We start from the raw sequence: 25,067 nt of genomic DNA, 5'->3' as shown, positions 1-25,067 counted from the left end.
GAGTGTATGGGTATGCATGGTGGGTTTTGGGGTTGGTATGCTTTGGAGTGGTGGTGTGTATTTTATGAATGTCTGGATGGACTAGTCGAGGGTTATTCTGAAAATAGGCTGTGACTTGGACAAGGTCAGGCAGACCTAAATACAGTGTCCATACCAGGTTCTGTGGAAGATATCACCCACAAGTGAAAATATAAGCCCTTTTTATCAAGCAGTGTTACGAGTTGTTTTTTTTTATCACTGGCTGCTGCTGTAAAAGCATTTACCGCAGTGGCTGGCAATAAAAAACCCTAATGCGTCTTGATAAAAGAGGGTCATAGTGTCTGCTTGTCTTTGGATAAACAATTTTTCAGTTTCAGACAGGAAAGTCAATTTATTTATTTAAAAAATTTTCACTCGCCTAATACCTAGGTGGGTTACAGTAGTATCTACACAATTTATTATAGAATAGCGAACTATAAGAATTCTTCACATCTGCAAATAAAATATATCTTCTTATAAAGAGAATTCATCAACAGAGCAACAATTCATCCCTCCCACCTTAATAAATTATGAGTAGTTATTTCAAGCTTTCCACATTTCTTGGCCATAAATGACCTAGTTCAGTAACAAAACTCCTTCACAAATAAATTAGTCTTGAGCAGTCGCCTAAATTGTTCCATATTCTTATATAAATGTACTTGTCCTGGTAGTACATAATCTGGCTCCTCCTATCGAGAAAGATACCTGACTTGTTGACATATAATGTACCGAATCTACCAATGATTTCATGCTTTCTCTGACCTTAATGATCATTTTGGCATATATAATGCAAATACTTTTTTAAAATTTTCTGTTTGTCTGTATATAGTGTGGTGAATTATTTATCATTAAAATCTTATATTGCACCCTATATTTCACTGGCAACTAATGGAATTGCTTCAAAATTGGTATTATATGCTTTGAACGGTTGCCATCTTTTGAATTAACTGCAATGCTTTAACCTTACATTTTGCTATTCTTAAATATATCCTTACCCACGATATTTCCAGGGAGAAAGACAATTATGCTCATCAATATGGATCCTACCCAATATAGACCAATGTTCCTATAGCTCTCCCTGAAAAAGAAAATGTTAAAATTTAAAATAGTTAGAAACACTATGAAAAAAATTATATTTTTTTCTTCAAAATAATGCAGCTAAAAAGGCTAGATTCATCAACATGGCAGTTTTCTAGTTTATTAATCCTACTGCCTCATGTTTGGAATCTAGACCTACTGCATTTTATGGTCTTACATCAGATAACATGGCCAGAGACAACCTAAAGAACTCAGGGCCAAATGATCAAAAGTCACTGTTAAATATTGCTTGCATTTATAACCATGGTTGAACTTACTGATTTTGAAACAGCGATTGATGCTCAAAGGAACATAAGAAAAGCCATATTGGGTCAGACCAATGGTCAATCTAGCCCAGTTTCCTGTTTCCACAGTGGCCAATTCAGGTTACAAGGACCTGGCAAAAACCCAAATACAGTGGAACCTCGGTTTGCGAGTAACCTGGTTTGCGAGTGTTTTGCAAGACGCGCAAAATACTCAGCAAACTTTTGACTCGCAAACCGAGCACTGCCCCGATAAACGAGCACTTACAGTCCAGGAAGCGCCGCTTCGGGGGATTCCTCTTCTATCTTACGGCCAGCCTTCCACGTCGGGTGCCTTCCGCAGGTTGGAGGACCTTTGTTTGGGCCTGCGCGGCCGGGTGCCGTCCCCCCTGCACGTTGCGTGTGGCGCGCACAGCGTCAATCATCGACGTTGTGCGTGTCGTGCGTGGCGTGTGGGTGGGGCAGCGCTCGGCTGCGTGGGCTCGGGTGGGCTCCAGGATAGGGCGCAGGTCCCCGGTCTTTTTGGGGACCAGAAAGTACCGGGAGTAGAATCCGGTGCCCCGCTGACACAAAGGGACCTCCTCCACCGCTCAGAGGCGAAGGAGGACATGAGCCTCCTGGAGAAGAAGGGGGAGTTGTGCTCTGTTCGAAGGACACTTTCTTGGGGGCAGGTCCGGAGGCGGCATCCAGAAGTGCAGGAAATACCCTTCTCTGATGACGGAGAGGACCCAATTGTCCGTAGTTATCAGTTCCCAGTGGTGAGAAAAGGCACTGAGGCGGCCCCCTATAGGCAGAGGAGAAGGCTCGAGGATGGAGGGGGTCGGCCTTCTCCAATCCAGACAGTCAAAAGGACGGCGCAGGCTTAGCCGTCGCAGGGGTCTGAGGCTTTTGAGGGGCCCTCTGCTGCTGCTGACGCCGAGGAGGTGGCCTGGAAAAAGCCGGCATCGACTTCTGGGGATAGCACCGGGGAGGCAACTTGTATGACTTAGGAGGAGCGGGCTTCGCCTTGGGTCGGACCAAGGAGGCAAAGGAGCGCTCATGCTCGGAGAGGCATTTGGTGGCTGCCTCAATGGAGTCAAAGAGTTCGTTGCCCAAGCACGGGAGATTCGCCAGCCAGTCCTGCAGATTTGGGTCCATGTCGACTATGCGGAGCCAAGCCAGGCGGCGCATGGCTACCACAAAGGCGGAGACCCTGGAGGAGAGTTCAAAGGCATTATATGTCGCCTGAAACATATATTGTAATTTCTCCCCCTACTTACCCTAATGTTTCCAATTAGTCCTGCAATTAAATTGTTTTGTCGTGTTTGTTTGTTCTTTGTACGTTTTAAATATTGTAATTTTAAACATGTGTTAATCGCTTTGAAATTGATAAAGCGATCAATCAAATATATATTAAACTTGGAAACTTGGAAACTTGGATAAAGCCGAATCTGCAACAGCGTATCCAGGACTAGCGAAATTCCATCCGGCGATGGACAGGCAAATCATCCTGAAAGGAGAGCATGGATTTGATGCACTGTTGAGATAGGATGTGAAAGTAAAATTGTAGTTCAGAACCCTGTTCGCCATCATCGAATTTTGGTACAGGCATCTGCCAAACTTATCCATAGTCCAGCCTTCCCGGCCCGGCGGGACAGCCGCATAGACTTCTTTAGGGAAAACTCCACCACCAGGGACTGGTGGGAGAGTTGAGCCTTCTCAAACCCCTTACAGGGGACCGTCCGGTACCTGGATTCCATTTTGGACAGAATGGCCGGGATAACATAAGGAGTCTCCAAATTCCGGAAGAAAGTCTGCTGCAAAACCGGATTCAAAGGGAGGCGAAGGGATTCCTTCGGTGGATAAGAAAGCTCCATCTCCTCCAAATATTCCCGGGTGTACCTAGAATCAGACTGGAGGTCCAATTGCAGCGCCTTGCCCATGTCCATCACAAACCTGGTGAAGGAGGACGGCTTGCTCGCAGACGGCCCCTCAAGGGGGTAAGCTGAGTGAGACTTCGCTGCAGCAGAAAACGAGGGGGAAGCCTCCCTCAAATACTGCACTGGTACATCAGTGTCAACAAGAATGGACGTTGAGGAGGCCCCGCTAAAAGAACAAGGGGGAGTTGACGACGGCTTGCGCTTAGAGAGCCAGGAAGGTGAGGACCCAGGGGTCCGAGGGACAGAGATCCAACATGGGACGGAGGCGGGAGTCCTTGATCTGGGGCCCCCTCGGTCCGGGGACCGAGACGGCACAGGAGAGCGAAGAATACTAGGGTCAGACAGTACGAGGTCTGATGTAATGTAATGTAATTTATTTCTTATATACCGCTACCGTTTTATTTATTTCTTATATACCGTTAGGTTCTAAGCGGTTTACAGAAAATATACATTAAGATTAGAAATAAGAAAGGTACTTGAAAAATTCCCTTACTGTCCCGAAGGCTCACAATCTAACTAAAGTACCTGGAGGGTAATAGAGAAGTGAAAAGTAGAGTTAGAGGAAAAATAAAAATAAAATAAACATTTTAACAAGACAGCATTGATCTAAATACTGATGACTTGATGGACCCTGTAGTGCGAAGGCCTGGTGACCTACCCCGCTTCGGGGAAGAATCCCATGGCCACTTCACAGACCTCTGCCTTGAGGAAGAAGTACGTCTCGACCGGTGCTTCACACGAGGCCGGGCGGTAGGAGAAGTCTGCCTCAAGGGAACAGGCGAGGAATCACTCGAGGACAAGCGTCGAGACCAACGCACCTTGCCTCGAGAGCTCTCGGCGCAACGCTCAGGCTGGTCCACAATGAGCGAGGTCAAGGCCGGGGCAAGCTGAGCTAAAGCCAAGGAGTTCTGTGAGGTTAAGATAGCCTTAAACATATCCTCGAACATCGGCACCGAGACCAAAGGATTCGGACATACTGGTGCGGCAGTGCACTCCAACGAGGGCGACCTCGATGTAAAGTATTCCTGTAATGTGGAGGCACGCTTGGAAGGAGGTCTCATCAAGGCCGGCAGGACTACACTCACTGCCTAGGCGGCCAGAGACTCCAAGGATGGCTTCTTCGGTAGCTGAGCTGAACCTGAAGGAGGAAGAGGAGACTTACCCGAGGCCTTTGAAGCCGGAGCCCCCGAGGTCTTCGAGGCCGAGGCGTTACCAGCTTCCATGTCGAAGAGGTCCAGAATCTTGGCTCGACGCTGACGAAGAGTCCAAGGCTCAAGGGTGGCACAACGAGGGCAAGAGTCCGTAGGGTGATCAACACCCAGGCAAAGGATATACCAACGGTGCGGGTCTGTGATGGAAATTACCCGACCGCACTGCGTGCACTTCCTGAACCCAGTAAGAGGCCGGGACATATAGTAGGAAGGAGGGCTGCGGCCACCGAAAAACCGGGATCCCCCAGTCGCTGATTGCAGAAGAAAATACTGAAAAAATAATATATATATATTTTTTTTAAGATGATAAAAACAAAGACGCAGAGCACAGTGAATTCCGACTAGAAAAACAAGAAAAGAAGCCGCGGTGCAAGAAAGGCACTTAGGAACGCAGAGAAGAGAGACAGGGCTTTCTGGCTCCGCAGAAAACTAAGAACTGAAGACCATGTTGAGGAGACGTGCCCTCTAGCTGAGCGGGAAGGCACACGCATGCGCGGTGCAGCACTAGCAAACTTGAGATCTTCAATCAAGTTTGCTTGAAAAGCTGTCCGCGACGGGGCTCCGTGGATGATGTCACCCACATGTCGAGAATATGCTGCCTGCTTGTCCTGGGATAAATATATCTTTCTTGCATAAAGGCTCTTTAAGCCATTTGAGCAAAATCCAGCAAAACAAGATATTTTTAGAAGATATGTCACTCACTCCTCTTCAGTACATGCAAAGAACACTTGTTTATGGAGGTTCCAATAATATAGAATCTATCAAAATACTCTCCTGCAGTGTGTCTTAATTAAACATATTTTGACAATTCTACATCACCCACTGCAAGGGCTGATTTTAGTGCCTTTTGCCTCCCTTAAAGCTCAACATTCTGCTGGGTTTTGTTTTGGGTTTTTTGGGCTCCTCACTTTCCAACTGCAAAACTGATATTCATTATGTGCATAGAGTAAATCATACATAAAAGAGGGGCTTCTGTTGTTACTCAAAACAGGAACTTAACTTCCTGAAAGAGCACTTGTTAAAACAGGAAGTTTGGTTTTGCATGATGTTATTTTCTCTATGCTAGTGTTTGTATTACCCAGTTTTGAAATTTAATAACATTAAAACAAGAGTTCAGTCTGAAGGATTTAGTCTTCTTTTACACAAAGACCATAGTGCATAGCTCAGTGTTACAAATTCATAGAGGGAAAGTCTTCAGAAAGTAAATCATTCCAGCATATTTATTATCCTATTCTTCAAAAGGAAAGGCTGATAAAGCAATTGTCTGCATGCATAAGTATTTGAATGTGGTTTTGTGGAGGGGGGGTCCTTAATTACTGGCTGCTTGCAAGCTGCATGCTACATAGGCAATATTTGGAGCTTCTGGAGTTTCAAATACCTAACAGCCAGGGTTGGGTTCTACATTACTTGGGTAAAGCAAGGAGCCATGGTTTGGGGCTCTTGGCCAAGGAGTGTCAGCGCAGCAGCTGAGAAGAGTTGGCAGGGAAATAATACTCAGATAGGGGGGAAATCCCTCAGACATTTGCAAACGAAGACTTATGGTATGTAGTTCAAAAGAGGGGCATTCTGATTGAGCAGGAAGATAAAGGAACAACAGGAAACTGCTGTGTCTATAAAAGGGATTCTGGGAATTGTTTTGTTTAAAACTCTGCACTAGAAAACTATGTTCAAATCCAAGTCTAACCTGCCCTTATGCATGCCCAAAGCCCGCCAACACACTCATCTCAAGCTCTGGATGCATAGAGGCTGGACACCTTGCTAGAAGTCCAGAAAGGTGGTTTTGATTATCGTTACATGGATGTCCTGGCAATTAGGACTTAGGATGCTTTATGGGCATTAAATTTTTTTTTATTATTATGAGCCCCTAAGCGTTTAAAAAACGCTGACCACTGCCAGCTGAATATCAGCCGGTAAATTATTTGCAATGTTGTTGAAATGTTTATATTCAAGAGTACACTCTTGTATAGAACAGCCAATTCAGTATCAAAAATGAAAAATAGAGAGAGGAAAACGATCAGCGGTCCCAGAAATAGTCCACCATATTGGGGTGAGACAAGTCACAAATTAATATGCAATATTTTCAGCATGAAAATTTAAAGTTACACAGAGCTGAATTCACCAGAATCATCTACTTTGTATGAAAACTCATTCACCTCTATGAACAGGCAGCTAAGAAGGTACAACCGGCTACAAAAGCAGCTTGGAAGCAAGGAAACCGGTCAAATGTGCTAGATCAAAAGTAAATATCAAACTGACTCATATTTAACTACATTTACAAGAAAATTTCAACCTGCCACTATTTAAATATTGTAATAATGTTTAAGGACTGGTATTACCTTATTTCAGTATTGCTTTTAGAATACAGCATCTTACTGAGGATCACCAGTGGATCCCAAACTGTGAGTCAGGACCCCAAATCAACATATCATCAGGTCCCCCCCCCCCCCGGGCCTCCACTGTAACTTATGCCCAGAAGCAGTAGTTAGTATGAGATCTATGAATGTTCTCATGCACAGACTCAGCCCGCTCTTCTTTCAAAGGCTCCCTGTTAAAATGGAACCCAATGCATAACACTGCAGTTTGTGAGCACACCTCGATCGGCTGCACAGTTGGAATTTTAGGACAATTCAACACTCTCAAGTTCAGCCAAAGGTTGTAATTTTCAATCATTTCTATCTTGCGTGAAATAGAGGTCTGCTCTCTAATTATAGTAGTAATGGAGTTTCTCAAAGGAATAGTCTACAGTCGACTCCACTTAAGTGCAAGGCCTCTGGACTTAAATAGAGTGTGTGCTTAATCGGAGTACCACTATTTATTCATGAAAAATCACAGTATGTAATGAAACTTTTATTCAGTAAAAAACACACACGTAAAACAATTCTACACGGTTCAGTTTTAGAATCAGCACTATCCCATCTAATGCAACACACTGTAAACCTTTTTTAAACCAACATTCTACTGAAATAATCAGTCATTGTTTTCTGCACGCAGATTGCATGATTCAGGCTGACTACTGAGGCTGACTACTGAGGCTGACTACTGAGGCTGTAAAACTGGCCATAGTCGTGACATCCATTTATCTCCAGATAACAACGCAGTGCATGTAGGGACTTCAGCAGGTCCGAGAAGGAAACAATCTCTGCAGATGTTTCATTAGTCATGATGACCGCAGCAGTATCCCCGTCATCAGACTCTTGATTGTCAGTAGTGTCCTTTATGACTGTACAGATATTGGAATTAGTGCTGTCAGATGATGTGGGCACAACATTGTCAACGGCGACATATAGATCAAACTGGGAGTTCAATAGACAAAGTGTCACAGCTTCAGTTGTCTCATCAGATGTGTGAATGAAACTCGCCCGTCAATAGCAATTTGAAATCGTGGATGATGAGACTTGACTCCATGCCTTCCGTATCATGTGAAGAGAGTCGAGCACAGTCATTTTTCTTGCAAGCTCAGCAGCTCGGGAGCTGTATTCCGTGCTTGCATCAATCACCGCCATCACATATCTCATGACGAGCGACCTGTAATGACATTTGAAGTTGGCAATTATCTCCTGGTCCATCAGTTAGATCAAAGAGGTCGTGTTTAGTGGCAGAAATACGAGTTTGATGTTGGTTAGTCGTACGTTATTGCTGTGTGCTGCACAGTTATCATACAGTATTATAATGTGTCTCCTATGCCTTCTCATCAGATTGTCAAGCTTCTGCAATCATTCAATCCACAGTCTCGCCGTCATCCATTCGTTTTTATTGCTTTCATATTCAACAGGCAGACATTTTATGCTTTTGAAGCACTGAGGATTTTGATTCTTCTCAAACAATCCTCACTCAACAGGATAAACCATTCAAAAAAAGAAGAACAGACCAACTTGTAACGTTCTTCATCTTTCTTTATTCAAATTTTTTTTCTTTTTTTCTTATTAGTCTTGCTCCAATGCTCAAATGCCCGATGGGACCCGTTTCGCCAAACTGGCTTTATCAAGGATTCCAGCAAGGAGCACTATACAATATAATAAATTAAAGAGTTAATACACATATCATAAATTTATATTTAACATCCTGAAAAAACTGCATTTTAACTAGTAAAATTATCTATATTGAATGTGCAAAAATGCAAATCCTATATAAATATTTATTTGAATTAATCTATCACTTATCATTCAAATTAATTTATCCCTAATAAATCAATACATACCTTCATAATTAATATTAATTACATTTCTCAATAAATATTCAATGAATACCTCCCTAACCACAGACAATGGTAAAATTATATTGGAAACCAACATATTTGATAAATACTTATTCATATAATGTCCAACTCATTTATAATATATAGAAATTAAATAATCAAATTAACTACTTCATATATATTAAACATATCACTAAAAATCAATCATATATACAAATACAAACTTTAATTGATAATTAACCAATGAAAATTTAATATTCTTAAAACACCATCTATCTTAAAACATATTAGCTATTAATTAATAAATAGATATAATCAATCATATATATATATTCTCACACCTTTTATCTAATAAATCCATACTAGTACACCATTAAAAACCTATGTATTTAAATATCAATTAATAAATATTCTTTAAACATCATCTCTCTTAAAAAACATTTGCTATTAATAAATAGATGTAATTGGTCATATATGTGCATTCTCACACTTTTTGTCTAATAGATTCATACTAATACACCATTAATATTTAAAAAAAATATATATGCATCTAAATATTAATTAATTAATAAATAATTATAATCAATCATATAAATATATGTACATATGATAACTAACAAATACTTAGATAAAATACAATAAGAAATGAAGTAGTGTAATCTATATATGTGCAGCTATATGTAATTATTTAAATAACAAATAAAAAACAAAAAACAATAAAAAAAACCATACTACATATGTGGTTTTTTACAATGTAAATGAAAATTAAGCAATGAATTGTTAATGGATATAATTTCAAGTTACAAGCGTTATTTGGAGTATATTTTCTGAGGTTGATGCATTATTAATCATTTCATTTAAAAGTGGGGGCACAAATATACACAGTCTTTGATGTTAATATTGACTTTCATATTATGTTAAAGGAGATTAATTAAAAATTTTAATTGGTTATTAATTTTTGATAATTAATTTATGAGTTGTTATTTAAATAATTACATATAGCTGCACATTTATAGATTACACTACTTCATTTCTTATTGTATTTTATCTAGGTATTTGTTAGTTATCATATGTACATATATTTATATGATTGATTATAATTATTTATTAATTAATTAATATTTAGATGCATATATATTTTTTTAAAATATTAATGGTGTATTAGTATGAATCTATTAGACAAAAAGTGTGAGAATGCACATATATGACCAATTACATCTATTTATTAATTAAGAGCTAATATGTTTTTTAAGAGAGATGATGTTTAAAGAATATCTATTTATTAATTGATATTTAAATACATAGGTTTTTAATGGTGTACTAGTATGGATTTATTAGATAAAAGATGTGAGAATATATATATATGATTGATTATATCTATTTATTAATTAATAGCTAATATGTTTTAAGATAGATGTGTTTTAAGAATATTAAATTTTCATTGGTTAATTATCAATTAAAGTTTGTATTTGTATATATGATTGATTTTTAGTGATATGTTTAATATATATGAAGTAGTTAATTTGATTATTTAATTTCTATATATTATAAATGAGTTGGACATTATATGAATAAGTATTTATCAAATATGTTGGTTTCCAATATCATTTTACCATTGTCTGTGGTTAGGGAGGTATTCATTGAATATTTATTGAGAAATGTAATTATGTAATTAATATTAATTATGAAGGTATGTATTGATTTATTAGGGATAAATGAATTTGAATAAGTAATAGATTAATTCAAATAAATATTTATATAGGATTTGCATTTTTGCACATTCAATATAGATAATTTTACTAGTTAAAATGCAGTTTTTTCAGGATGTTAAATATAAATTTATGATAATATGTGTATTAACTCTTTAATTTATTATATTGTATAGTGCTCCTTGCTGGAACCCTTGATAAAGCCAGTTTGGCGAAACGGGTCCCGTCGGGCATTTGAGCAAGAAAAAAAGAAAAAAAATTTTGAATAAAGAAAGATGAAGAATGTTACAAGTTGGTCTGTTCTTCTTTTTTTGAATGGTTTATCCTGTTGAGTGAGGATTGTATACTGTTTGAGTTGTTCAACTTACCTCACTTCCTATCTTCAAGAACCTTTTTCGTAGATTTCGATTCTTCCCAATCACCAGTGGCTCGAGCTTTTCACTACCATCTGTATTGCAAATGAGCAACAATGTCAATCATTCCTTTGGCACCTTGAAGCCAATAGTTTCATTGCGTTTGAAAGCCAATGTTCCATCAGGGATGTCAAGCCAGTACAGGCCGTCTCATTGGCGTTGAAAATGTCACATGGTTCATATCCACCAATGACTGATGGCAAAACTTCCATGACCCATCTTTCTGCACCAAATTCATCCACGTCTTGTTTTTCACCATGCTGCTTCTTAAATTTTATGCCGTTACGAACCTTCCACCTCTCCAGCCATCCGTTGTTGCTTTGAAGTCTTCTACACCCAGTTCTTTGGATAGCTGTGCTGCTTTCTCCATCAGCAGAGGCCCACTGATTGGCAGTTGATGATTTCTAGCTTCAGCAAACCATCGCAATGCCTGTTCAATGTCTCCAGCCTTCCCAATTATTTTCCATTTCCTGGTAGGATTGCTGTTTTGCCAGTCTTTCAATATGGCTTGCTTTTTTTTTTGTGAATCTTGAGAAAACTGGCTAGGATGAACGCTGTAATAGAGACCTGACTCTCCCGTTGGTCAAGTTTCGCTAAGACATCGACACGTTCAGCCAAAGACAATGACTTTTGTCCAGCGTGGTTGACACGTTCAGCCAGAGACAATGACTTTTGACCAGCCAAAGACAAAGGTTTTTCTCCACGAGACGCCATGGTGCAGTTTCGAAAGTTCGAACACCTGGCCAGGCCTAGACTGTTGATCCGAAACACATGGCTCATCAATGTGAGAACATGATTGCTTTTAACCGTGATTGCACTTTAACATAAACGCATAGAGGTGGGACCTATAACATCAGTGCGCATAAGCGGATTGTGTGCTTATCAGAATTGCAATTATCCGTTTACGTCCATTGACTTTAATGTAAAAAAAAACAAAAAAAAAACCAGGACCATGATGGTAGGCAGCGGATAACCGAAGCGCATTTAGGTGGAGTCTACTATATCTTATCAAGGCATTCCTGTTTCACCTTCCCCATACTTGACATAAAGGAATCCACCTTCTCCTCTATTCTCCGCATGGCCTCAAGGAGACTATCCAGGGTGCCTGCAGGGATTTTTGCTTCAAAAAGTCTCAGCGTTCTTCCTCCCCTGCTCTCCAGCTGAGAATATAGCTCCACCCGCTGCTTGCTCCGGAGTCACTCCCTCCTTCCCTCCAGAGAAAAAATTGCTACTCTGCCAACCCACTGGACAGGGTGGGGCAGAGACTGTAGGCGGCAAGAGAGATGTTTGAAGCTCCAATGGCTTGAGTGCTCCCTCACTCAGAGCCAATGCAGAAGTCTGCCGCTGTTGGGGAGACTGAGGGTCAGTAGTAATCTGCAGCTTGAAGAATCGCTGCAATGTTTGCTGACTCGGCAATGAGGTAAAGGCTGCGGGGTTGTGCCACTCTCACAGCTCCTTTTCTCTTTGTATGGGGCATATTCGGCCAAGAAGTAATAATGTCCCAAGGCAGCAAGTAACAAAGTTTGAAGAAAACCAAAACGAGCAGTCGGATCACCGAGGCCAGGCGTCTGCCATCTTAAATTGCGTCTCTGATCTGCCATAATTTATTATGTTACAATCATCCAGGTTCGCACAAGTTTTTAAGGGCTTCTTTTACGAGGCCACATTAGCGGTTTAATGCGCGTAATAGCACGTGCTGAATTGCCAGCCGTGCTAGATGCAAACGCCAGCATTGAGCTGGCGTTAGTTCTAGCCACGTAGCACGGGTTTAGCACGTGCTAAAACTGTTAACATAGCCCTAAGTGTTAAAATAGGATCACATTGGGTAAATTTAGGAAGCACCAATCTAGGAGTATTGTCTTGCAATAGGCTAAGGGTTCTACTAAAAATCTGCTTACATGCTGAACTTAATTAAATGCCTCAGTCTACACAAAACGATACATACTAATTTATAAGCAAAATCGTGGTATCGGATTGGTAGCATGGAATGTTTCTACCATTTGGGTTACTGCCAGGTACTTGTTACCTGGATTGACCACTGAGAAAACAGAATACTGGGCTATATGGACCATTGCTCTGACTCAGTTTGGCTATTCTTATGTTCTTAATTTATACAGAAATTTGAATACGAGAAAAGAGACTTACTCCCAGGCAATAGCTGCCACCATTAAGAGGTACATCAAATAATGCGCAGAACCATCCCAGTAACAGATCACATGCCCATAAGCAGTATTCAGATAAGGTTCACCCTGGAAAATACAATATAATTTCAAAGGTATTTAAATTTAAATATAATAAAACAAAATTATCGGGGCTATTGTAATCTAAACTGCACATTTCATTGAAGGCGACAAGAGTTAGAATAAGAATTTTTAGTAATCCATAACTGTAAATATTAAACAAAGGGGCCTATTTACTAAAGTGCACTAAGTTTTCACAAATAAGTTTTGTATCTAATGAGCATTAAGTCCTGTATGCTGTTGGGGAAGCAGTCAGCGAATTCCATGCAATAAGCACACAGGGCACACATTGACTGCAGAGGCCCATGTTAAATTCATCAGCAGATAGTGAAAAGACGGTTAATAAAGCCTAATAAATAAATAAGTGTAGATGTATCCATGCTATCGACACATTTCATACAGGTCCCATCACTAAAAAAGATCAATAGCTAAACACTGCTAATCCTGATAAAAAACCCAGTTCCAAGCACAACATCAAGCTCATTCCTCCAGATTTTCACCTGGTACTTAATGGGGGTATACCTGGTAGTGTAATAACGGAGCAAAAGTGATCCCCTATATTTGTCTCCTTGCCACAATTTTGAACCCAAGCAGCAACAGGATGGGAGCCAGCGGGATAGCTCCTGCCATGATATATCCATGTAAGTGCTAGTAAGGGGGAAGTTGGGAGTTTGGTGGAGCGTCATTTTTAAAAAATTTTATTTAGGCAATAGCTACACTAAGATGCACACTTATAGAGCAGGTACACTTAATGCCCCATCCCTGAAGTACTTGGTAGTCTGAGCCCTAGCAGATTACAACTAGAGGTCATGGGCACTTTTTTGAACCTAGGACTTGGCATGAGCAAAAGCAACTGGGGATCATTCTTGCTTCCACTAGACTACCAGAGATTTTGCTAAGAATGGGGGGGCTTGAGGGATGTACAGGTAAAAAAAAGTTGGATGTTGAGGGGAGGGGGGAGCAGTCGTGGGAAGAATCCAATGCTCCTTAGCTTTTACACTTGCCCCTTCAAGTAGGCATTTATTCATGCCGTGGGTCAGGTATAAATGCCAAAATCTAGATATTTTTCTTATTAACATACTTTGCCCTTGTAAAATCCATATTTTCAACTAACCCAAACCACTCCTTCTCCATGCTCTAACCACACCTCACTGCAATCTAACTGTGGTATGCATCTCCATGTAGAAATGGCAGCTTTCTAAAATCACTATTTGCATGTGTAGGCAATCTGTTCATACAAAAAGCCTCTATTTACACACGACGACAACTTTGAAACCACCCTGTTGGTTATTATTGTTGCATCAAACACAGTAAGATACAGACAACTGCAACAATCATAACGCCAGCCACAGAAGCCTAATTTACTCATTTACCAGATGCCAAATAATTGCCTGTACCTTATTAATCTAATCTTTAGCCTTATATACCGGGTCATTCCCTTGAGGGACTCGAACCGGTTAACAAAATTTAGGTTAAGAATACATTAATGAACAGTAATAGAACATTAATGAACAGTAATAGAACTGGAGAGACAGTATATATTAAACTTTCAGTCATTAAGTAGAAAATTCATAAAGACGCATCCTCTTTCAACTATCAGTTAAAAATCTCTTGAACAGGTATGTTTTCAGAGTTTTTCTGAAATAAGTCAGAGAGAAAAGGAAGTTCTAATAACTGAAGGAAGACCATTCCAAACTTTCACCATAGTAAATGCCAAAGAATGTGAAAACTTATCCAAAGTTTGAATCTCTCTAACAGAAGGGAATATTAATTTAAATTTATGTATATTCCTAGTAGACAGAAGACGATAAGAATTAAAAGAGAGGAAACAATGGGGGAAAAAATCCCATATAAGCTCTTAAAAACAACATTACCACACTTAAAACTGAACCCTCCAATACATCGGAAGCCAATGCAGTGCCCTCAACAATGGAGTAACATGATCATATTTATTTTTACCAAAAATCAGTTTGGCAGCCGTGTTCTGAATAAGCTGTAATCTCTTCAAATTACATTTGCTCAAACCAATTTAAAGAGAATTGGCATAGTCTAAATATGCTAAAATTATAGCCTGGACCAAAGCAACAAAGTGATGTTGATGAAAGAAACAATGAACCCTCCTTAGCATCTGTAGGCTAAAAAAGCACTTTTTTGATATGTTATTAATTTGATTAGTCAAAGAGGGTGGAATCTAAAACAAATCCAAGAACTCTAGATGAAAATTCAATCTTTAGGGAATCATCCGAATTTAATCTTATAGATAGAGGTAAATTGTGTAAACAGGACCAAACCATAACATAAATATAAGAATCAAATAATGATCATAATGGACATCCCAATGTACTCCTTTGAGCTTACACGCATCACAGCAGAACCAGGGAACGACCAATAAAAGTGACACAGCAAATCATGTCTGTTTGGTGAACATGATTTTAGATTTATTTTGCAACAATCCACCACGTGTTTACCCCCAGGTTCTATAGACGTGCACACATCTTTACTGGCTAACAAGCCATTAAAAAACATTAACTAACCACTAACAACCAATTACTGGCATTTATTAGCAGAAATTGGAATTTACACATGTATCTGGCTGTGTGCCATTCTATAACGCCAGGTGCTTATATCCCCATAATGTGGAACTCAAAAAGAGGCATAGCCATAAGAGGGGTATGGGTGTGTAAAGGGTTTCCAAAAAGTTGTGCACATTAACGAATAATGGGTCAGCATGATCAGCTTGGGTGAGAGCATTTACACCACTTTTCAGCAGGCATACATACGTCTGGCACCCAAAGTTAGAGAACATGGAACAACATTCGGAGGCACAGGAATAATGGTGATACTTTATTAATCAAGACTTCTATATCATAATAGCAAGTACAAACAAAAACAACAATAAAAGCAGATGCATCAGTAACAACATATAAGGTACCAAATGTCTGTCATGATATCACAGTATTAACACCTTATATCTGATTTATTTGTTCAATTCTCTATACTGTTCTCCCAAGGGAGCTCAGAACGGTTTACATGAATTTATTCAGGTACTCAAGCATTTTTCCCTATCTGTCCCAGTGAGCTCACAATCTATCTAATGTAACTGGGGCAATGGGGGTATTATGTGATTTCCCAGGGTCACAAGGAGCAGCGTGGGTTTGAACCCACAACCCCAGGGTGTTGAGGCTGTAGCTTTAAACATGTGTATTCAGATCTAGTGGGTATACAATGTGATATGTATCATCAATATTTTGAAGTGCCAAACAATTACATGTTGAGGGATGTAATAAGTGTTTGGCATTTCAAAATATTGATGATGCATATCCACATATCTCATGTTTATGGTTTGTTTTTTTTATTCTATGATTTTTTCTTTCATTCTTCTGTTTAAGGACCCCTGAGGAAGGCAAAACATTGCCGAAACACGGCCCATGTAGGGTCAATTGTCATTCTGTGAGAATCAGATACAAGGTGTTAATACTGTGATATCGTGACACGGACTTTTGGTACCTCATATGTTATTATTGATGTATCTGCTTTTATTGTTATTTTTGTTTTTACTTGCTTTTATGATATAGAAGTCTTGATTAATAAAGTATCATCATTATTCTTGTGCCTCCTGGAATGTTCTTCCACGTTGTGTTGCTTGTGATTCGCTCGTTTTTGTTGTGGAACATACGTCACTTACTGTGGACTTTATTTGCTCTACTCAAAGTTAGAGAGCAGGAATCAGCACAAAGCGCAAGTCTATTATAATCGCATTTAGCACCGATCTTTCCTTGTGCCCATTTTTGAATGCCATGTATAGAATCCAGGCCTCTCACATACCTCTTTCAAGTAAAATGTCATGAATCCATCGATCATGCCATCGTGTTCAAGTCCAATGATAAGGGCCACCACACTTGTAAACGCAAATACTGCATAAACTGGAGAAATAAGTTGACAACTGTTATCTAGAAGCTGACTTTTACAAGCAGTGCATTCTGAACACAGAATCTAAAGAATATGGGGCTCATTTTCAAAAAAGAAAGACATTCAAAAAGTGGCATAAAGGGGCAGATGGATGTCTTTCTCGCCAAAACCTTCCAATTCGCTATTTTCAAAAACCTATTTTCTATATGGATTTCTATGGTGTTCATCTGTAGTTCATCTAAATCTTAAAGGGACATGTTAGAGTTGTGGTATAGGCAGGATTAGGGAGGGCTTATGACTTGGACGCTTTCTTGCAATAACATTTAAGAATATGTCCAGGGCACAATTTGGACATTTGGGGATAGACCTGTTTTAACAACAAAAAAGTGCCAAAAAAGGTGCCCAAATGACCACTGGAGGGATGTGAGCATGATCCCTCTACACTCTCCCAGTAGTCACTATCCTTCCACTCCCCCAAAAGTTGTAAATGAAACAGTACATACCTGCCTGAATGCCAACTGCAGATGTTATGGCCAGTTCTAGTAGAGCAGTAAAGGTGTCTGGAGTAACCTAGTGGTCATTGCAGTGGACTGCAGAGAAGGGGACTCAGGCTTATATCCCACTATAAATATACAATATAACTACTACACTTATGGTGGAAAGTGCGAGGCAACCAAAACCCACCCAAAACCTACTGGACCTGGTGGACCATCATATGGGTCAGTGGTCCCCAACCCTGTCCTGGAGGACCACTAGCCAGTCGGGTTTTCGGGATAGCCCTAATGAATATGCATGGGGTAGATCTGCATTCCTATCATCTTCATTACATGCAAATCTCTTTCATGCATATTCATTAGGGCTATCCTGAAAACCCGACTGGCTAGTGGTCCTCCAGGACAGGGTTGGGGACCACTGATATAGGTGACACTCCCAAAGGAGGTGGTGGAGAGGAAAATGGTGACAGACAGGAAAATGGTGACAGAGTTCAAAAAACCATGGGATGAATACAGAGGATCTCTAATCAGAAAATAATGGTATATATTGAAGAACTAAGGCCAATACTGGGCAGACTTGCACGGTTTGTGTCCCATATATGGCCATTCAGTTGAGAATGGGCTGGGGAGGGTTTCGACGGCTGGGATGGTTTAGATGGGCTGGAGTGCGCTTTGACAGAGACTCTAGTAGGGTGTAACCTAAGCACAGTACTGAACAGAGCTCTAGGTTTCTAGCTCAGAAATATCTAAGAAAAAGGACCATTTAAATTATATCATTAATTTATAGAGCATGTACGGTTGGGCAGACTGGATGGACCATTTCGGGCTTTACCTACCATCATTTACTATGTTACTTGCATCATTTACTATGTTACTCTGCTGGGTAACTATGTTACCCAGCAGAGGCATTGCTTATGTTCTCTGCTTTATGTTCTCCAGCCATTTGCCTATCCATCTTAGTATAAATATCTCTCTCTATTCTATGGCTTTGTAGTTTCCTGAGAAGTCTTTCGTGTGGAACCTTGTTGAACGCTTTCTGGAAGTCCAAGTATATTATGTCCACCAGTTCTCCACTATCAATTTGTTTGTTCACAGTCTCAAAAACCTGAAGTAAATTCATCAAACATTATTTCCCTTTCCCGAAGCCATATTGACTGGCTCTCATCAGGTCGTGTGTATCTGAGTGCTATCTTTAATTAGTGCCTCAACCATCTTTCCAGGGACAGACGTAAGACTCGCAGATCTGTAGTTGCCCGGTTCTCCTCTTGATCCTTTTTTGAAAATTGGCGTGACGTTCGCTATCTTCCAGTCGTCAGGTATCTGTCCAGTTCTAATTGACAGGTTGGCAAGTTTTTGCAATAGCTCTCCGATTTCAACCTTCAGTGCTTTTAAGACTCTCGGGGATTTGTCACTTTTAAGATTGTCGATCTGGTAGTATATCTGGTCCAAGTCCACTTCTACTGTGGTGAGGCTGTCATCTATTACTCCTTTGAACACTTTCACTGCTTCTGGTATTGTTGCAGTGTCCTCCTTCGTAAAGACAGACGCAAAGAAGGAATTTAGTCAGTCTGCAATTTGTTTGTCTTCCTTGATGATACCCTTTTCTTCCCTGGTCATCCAGCGGTCCCACCGCCTCTTTTGCGGGTTTTTTTCTTTTTATATAAAAAAGAGCTTGAAATTTTTGGCCTCTTGCGCTATTTTCTCCTCATAGTCCTTTTTGACATCCCTCACCGCCTTGTGACATTTCTTCTGATCATCTTTGTGTTTGTTCCAAGCTTCGGTTGTTTTCGTGCATTTGCATTTTTTAAAGGAGTCCTTCTTTTCTTTTATGGCTTCCTTCATCTCTCTAGTAAGCCATGCCGGTTCTCCTTTGCCTTTAGTTTTCCTTTCTTTGGAAATCTGCGGAATGTAGAGATTTTGTGCTTCCGTGATAGTATTTTTCAGTAGGGACCATGCCTGATCTACTGTTTTAACTTTGGCCATCTTTTTCTTGAGCCATTGTTTCATCATGGCTCTCATGCTATCGTATCTTCCCTTTTTAAAGTTTAAGGTTGTGGTTAAGGTTTTGCTATGTTTCCCTTTCCCGATGTCAAGTTTAAAGTTGATCATATTGTGATCGCTCATCCCCAGCGGGACCATGACTTCTACTTCTTTTGTCAGTCCCGTAATGCCATTCAGAACCAAGTCCAAGGTGACGTTTCTTCTCGTCGGCTCTCCCACCATTTGTTCCAAAAAGCAGTCCCTAGCGCTTCCATGAACTTGGCCTCCTTGCCGCAGTTCGAGGTTCCCAGGTTCCAGTCTATCCCCAGGAAATTGAAGTCTCCCATGATTATTACATTACCTGTCTTACATTCTTGTTTAATTTCCTCTATCATTTCTGAGTCTGACTCCTCCGTCTGTCCTGGGGGTTGATAGTAAAGGCCAATTTTTGTGTCTGCACTGTTGTGTCTAGGAATCTTGATCCAGAGGGACTCCAGCTTCTCTTTCCTTTCCGTCGCAGCCTCTCTAACAGATTCTACTCCATCCTGAACATATAGGGCAATACCTCCACCTTTCTGCCCTATTCTATCTCTTCTGTATAGTTTGTATCCCTGTAGTACTGTGTCCCATTTGTTTTCATCATTCCACCATGTTTCTCTTATGCCAATGATTTCCAGTTCATCGTGTCTTACTATTGTCTCTAATTCTCCCATTTTGTTTCTCAGACTTCTAGCATTTGTATACATACATTTGAGTTCCCTTTGTGTTACCAGTCTCTGTTTCTTTCACGGTATCCTTTTCTGCTCCTGCGTTGTCTCCCTTATTTGCTTTGTGGTCATCCCCTCCTGTGTCTGAGTAGTTGTCCCTTCTTCGGGGCATCCTTTCGCCGGGGCCATCGATTGGTGGTCAACTTGTCGACTTTCCCCTGACCTTTAGTTTAAAGCCTTCTCGATGGCCCTCTTCATGTTGCCTGCCAATACTCTTGCTCCTTCCTTTTTGAGGTGTAGTCCGTCCTTTCTGTAGTACTTGCTTTTTCCCCAGAACGCCGTCCAGTTGTGCACGAAGCTTCGTACCATCGTCTCATCCAGGTGTTGATCGCTTGTCTCTTTCCATCCTCTTGCCCTTCATCTCTTCCCTGTCATACTTCCGTCCGCTCACAACGTTGGTTCCCACGTGGATAAGCACAGCAGTGTCCTCTCCCCCTGCGCTGTCTATGAAGGCAATGAGCCCCCCAACCCAACAGCCTGGGATATTTGGTGACTATGAGCCAGTCCAGCAAAGACCAAGGCATGCCTTTGAAAAGATTAATTTCACTGAACCACCAAATGATATTGAGCGATGTTTGAGGAGCATATAAGATACTACAATTGGAGCCTTGAAATACCAGGAACCACTGGAACAAAAGCGACTGCTGTAGCATTCTTATGTGAAAGCGACCCGAAGTTCCCAGTGGAGTCACCACCATAGATCCTAGAACCTGTACAGAATCCCATATTCTTGTTCTTGGTGACTGAAGAAGGCAAACCTGAGATTGTAACTCGTCGCCCCAGTCTCTGGGAAGAAACACATTCCTCTCCTACGTGAACAACATCCCCCGAAATTCCAATAATTAGTACAGGAGAAAAGAGCTCTTTGGAAATTTGAAGATTCACATCCAAATAATTAAAGAAAAGAAGTTCAAATGAAAGAAATCGCGCGTTTGTGTCTGACAAATTGGCCTGGCTAGAAGACATAAGAATCAAGTAGTCGTCCAAGAACAAAAGTACCTGAATCTCCTGTTTGCGCCAAAACGCCACTACTGCCCTCATTTTCTAAAATCTTTGTGGAGCCATGGCTAGGCCAAATGGCATCTGCCAAAACTGATAGTGCTGCTTGATGAGAGCCAAGCGAAGATAGTGCTAATTCGGTGTCCATAGGGAAATTGTAAATATTCTCAGTTTTTCTCGGGAAATATTTAACTGAGAAACTAATTTACCAGAATAAAATCCAGCCCCCGTCTGACCAATTCCTCCATCTTAGGCACTATGAAGTAAATGGAATAACTTCTCTTAGTTCCAGAAGAACTAAAACTACTGCCCCGAGGTACCAGAAACACTTAAAAGGGGTCTCACACAAACGTTCAAGATAATGAAGGGAATAGACTTAGTAGATAAAGACAGGTTGTTCACTCTCTCCAAGGTAGGGAGAACGAGAGGATACTCACTAAAGTTAAAAAAGGATAGATTCTGTACAAACCTAAGGAAGTTCTTTTTCACCCAGAGAGTGGTGGAAAACTGGAATGCTCTTCCAGAGGCTGTCATAGGGGAAAACACCCTCCAAGGATTCAAGGCAAAGTTAGACAAGTTCCTGCTAGACCAGAACTTACGCAGGTAAGGCTAGACTCAGTTAGGGCTCAGGTCTTTGACCTAGGGGCCGCCATGGGAGTGGACTGCTAGGCAGGATGGACCACTGGTCTGACCCAGCAACAGCAATTCTTATGTTCTTATGTAAGCTCAATACATGGTGACTCCCACAAAGAATCTGAAATGGGAGGAGGATTCAAAGTTGCAAGCATCCTGAATAATGCCCAAAGCCCCCTGACCTGACATCATAGTGTCTCCCCCCCTCACAAGAAAACATAAAGAGTTACCACAGGAAGTGAAATCCCATTCAGAATGAAGAGCAGACAGTCGAGGAATGGCTGGATGAGAACTATTAATTCTGGAAGAAGAAAGAACTTTCCCACAAAAAAATCCAGCTTTGCGATGTAAGACGGAGTATGTTGAATTCTGAAAACAGTACTAACTCCATGCCATGTTAGCCATGTTACTGCCTTTAAAGTGAAGATGTACTAGAAGCTGCATTGACTGCCCCATGGGAAACAATCTGCACCCTAATTGTTATCAGACAAAGCTCACATCCCTAAAGAGAGCTTCAGGGATGATTCCAATAGCTACATAGCATTTGCTACTCTGTGGGTTTGGAAGAAAAGGTAATTTGTCCCTGGTTAGAAGGAGCCACACAGCTCTTCCTGCAAGTTTGAGGGACTGTCTAGCAGGTGCCATGAGAAGATGGCGACCTGAGAAATCTGTGCGAGAAGCTTTAAAACTTGCAGTCCCTGGCACCCTAGAAATAGAAAAGACAGTTCTGCCCATAGAAAGATGTGAAGTGCCGTTATGACCCTAGAGCAGGGATGGGCAAATCCGGGCCTCGAGGGTTGGAATCCAGTTGGGTTTTCCCCAATGAATATGCATTGAAAGCAGTGCATGCAAATAGATCTCATGCTTATTCATTGTAGAAATCCTGAAAACCCGACTGGATTCCGGCCCTCAAGCACTGGAGTTGCCTACCCCTGCCCTAGAGATTCCCCCAATTCATAATCTATTCATACTACGTTCAGGAATCAATTCTATAGTGCTACCATACACAAACACACCGCTTTACAGAGGCACAAAGAATAATAAAACCTGTAAACCTCCATAGACTCACCCTTCAGGGACCCCGAGAGAGACAAGAAGATACCCGTATGAAACACAGGGTACTCTCATGCCGCTGACATCACTGTGCAGCAATTTGCCTTCTTCCAACCCATAACGGCAAAAAAAACGAGATTGGGCGGCTGAGCACAGGACAGAATCTCTTTCTTAAGCACCATTAGGCATAACAGTACAGTCACGATTAAAGTACTTAAGTCTTTTCAAGTAGAGAGGGGAAACACACACACAAGGTATATCACTGCAACAGTGGCAAAAGCTGTTGAAACACTCCTGATGCATACAACCCCAAAAACAGGGAAGCCGCGGGATACAGTGACCCAAGTCAGCTGGAAAATAAACCCTATGAACGCTGTGGTGCTCCCGCTAGCGCCAGAGACCCAATCGTGTGTCTGTTTCATGCTGAAATGAGCTGGCTCTATTAAAAGTGCATTAAAAACCTACCCGGAGCCAACCATTAAAATATTTTTCCCACTGTAATGGCATAAAATGCTTAAAATGAACATTGGAGAGAAATAAATGAATGCTGCTTCATTCTCTTCAACTTAGGAAAATAAGCGCGCGCCTCTTGCGCTCAGTCAGGAACCGGCTATGTGAAGAACTCACCCGGAGCCATCCAAATATTCACCTCTACCCAGCTGCGGGAACTGCCAAGCAGAGTCCAGAAGAAATCCCACTACCACTGTGGCGCTGCTGCAAGAGTATGAAAACAAGTGCGCACCTACAACACGCAGGAAGGCACCAGTTCCATCAACACAGCTCTAACCATACATCAGAAGCCCTTTACTGAATAAACTTCATACAAATGTAAATTTACTTGTCAGTCACTAAACCATTTCCACAACTCTACAAAATATAGCGTCTGATAAACATATTCCTTCTGTAGACTCACACCGAACCCACGGCTCCACCACAACCAGAAACCAGAAAAGAAGTGCAAATGAAACATATACTCACAACTTTGTTGATAGTGCCGGGAGATGCCGGTTGTTCAGCACTATGAGGGCAGAATTGTTTAATAGTCACTGTGGTCTCTCTTTTTCTTAACAGTGAAAGGAAAGAAGAAAAATCGAGACCCAGTCAGATCCTCTATCATTGGAGGGAGGGTGAGGCAGGGACCTGGGGGGGGGGGGGGGTGGGCCCAGGTGTAACCCCTAAAGCCGGCACCATTCAGCCAGACACTCCTGTCTCACTGAAGAGAAACCTCAACAGGAGAAATAGAATTGCCGTCTCACTGAAGAGAAATCTCAACAGGAGAAAATAATTGCCCAATCATAGCCAGAATCCAGGAGCTAGGTGAATAGCAACTATCATCTGCTGGGAGATAGAGCATACTGAAGATGCAGGAGGCATGCTACCCCATTAGTCTCTGGATTCATCTGCTACTGTTGCTAAGGAATGTTAATTACAAAGATCACAACTCCTAGATACTACAACAAAACATAAAATAAAAATATTAATCTCTTTCAGTCACTTTTACATATTTGGAGATCATGTATCTTTTAGTCAAATGGAAGTCTTGGTTTTACCTACTGCTGGAACCCACAGTCAGTTGAGGTTTTGAGGTAACAGAACTGGGGTAAATTTGCACACACCGAAGTACAATGTATGCAAGTTTATTGGTTTCTTGATATACAGTCTTGATATACACTCATCTAAACAGTTTGCATTAATGTTGTCTAGTGCATGCCAGGCTGTAGAAGAGCCCCGTGATTACAAATATATTTATTTTTTATGGCTCTACATTGGCTTTTTGTAATATTTGTACCTCCACACAAATAGTTTGGAGGAAACTGTTGGAAGAAACCAATAAACTTGAACTTGAAGAAAAAGTTATAGAAGCTGTTAAAATTTGGGCTTCTAACAATAAAGAACACTGACACAAAACACACTGTCGATCAGATGATAATGTGTTTCCTGGTACACAAAAAGCACTTACCATAAAACAATGGATCTTTGGGAGGTTTACGTATCACCAAAACTCGAGCCAAGAGAGCTGCAAGAATTAAAACCAGTCCTCCGACAGCCGTAATAGCCCAAGTACTGAAACAATCAAAACATATTCTAGGTGTTTTCTAACACAAATCTGATTTTATAGTCATACACAGCATTTCACTCTCAACAGAAAGATCATTCCTCCACCCCCCAATCATGTACACTAAATAT

General features: G+C 40.8%; 1 protein-coding gene across 10 annotated transcripts in view; it reads right to left on the bottom strand.

Annotated features, from left to right (window-relative positions):
* Positions 1-25,067, bottom strand: part of TM6SF1 (transmembrane 6 superfamily member 1) — a 74,287-nt gene that overhangs the window by 27,093 nt on the left and 22,127 nt on the right. For 8 of the 10 annotated variants that reach the window (XM_033919886.1, XM_033919884.1, XM_033919879.1 and 5 more), the window contains 4 exons: positions 24,841-24,944; positions 16,871-16,968; positions 12,951-13,054; positions 1,014-1,096 (listed from right to left, as the gene is read on the bottom strand). In XM_033919886.1, the coding sequence (XP_033775777.1) occupies positions 1,014-1,096; positions 12,951-13,054; positions 16,871-16,906 (223 nt within the window). In that variant the 5' untranslated portion in view covers positions 16,907-16,968; positions 24,841-24,944. The remainder of the gene's footprint in view (positions 1-1,013; positions 1,097-12,950; positions 13,055-16,870; positions 16,969-24,840; positions 24,945-25,067) is intronic. The other 2 variants (XM_033919882.1, XM_033919888.1) reach the window with 2 other exon arrangements.

Source organism: Geotrypetes seraphini, chromosome 14 (genome assembly GCF_902459505.1).
Source record: "Geotrypetes seraphini chromosome 14, aGeoSer1.1, whole genome shotgun sequence".
Taxonomy (NCBI): domain Eukaryota; kingdom Metazoa; phylum Chordata; class Amphibia; order Gymnophiona; family Dermophiidae; genus Geotrypetes; species Geotrypetes seraphini.
Note: the sequence above shows the minus strand (reverse complement) of the source record. Positions and strands in the feature narration are given on the sequence as shown.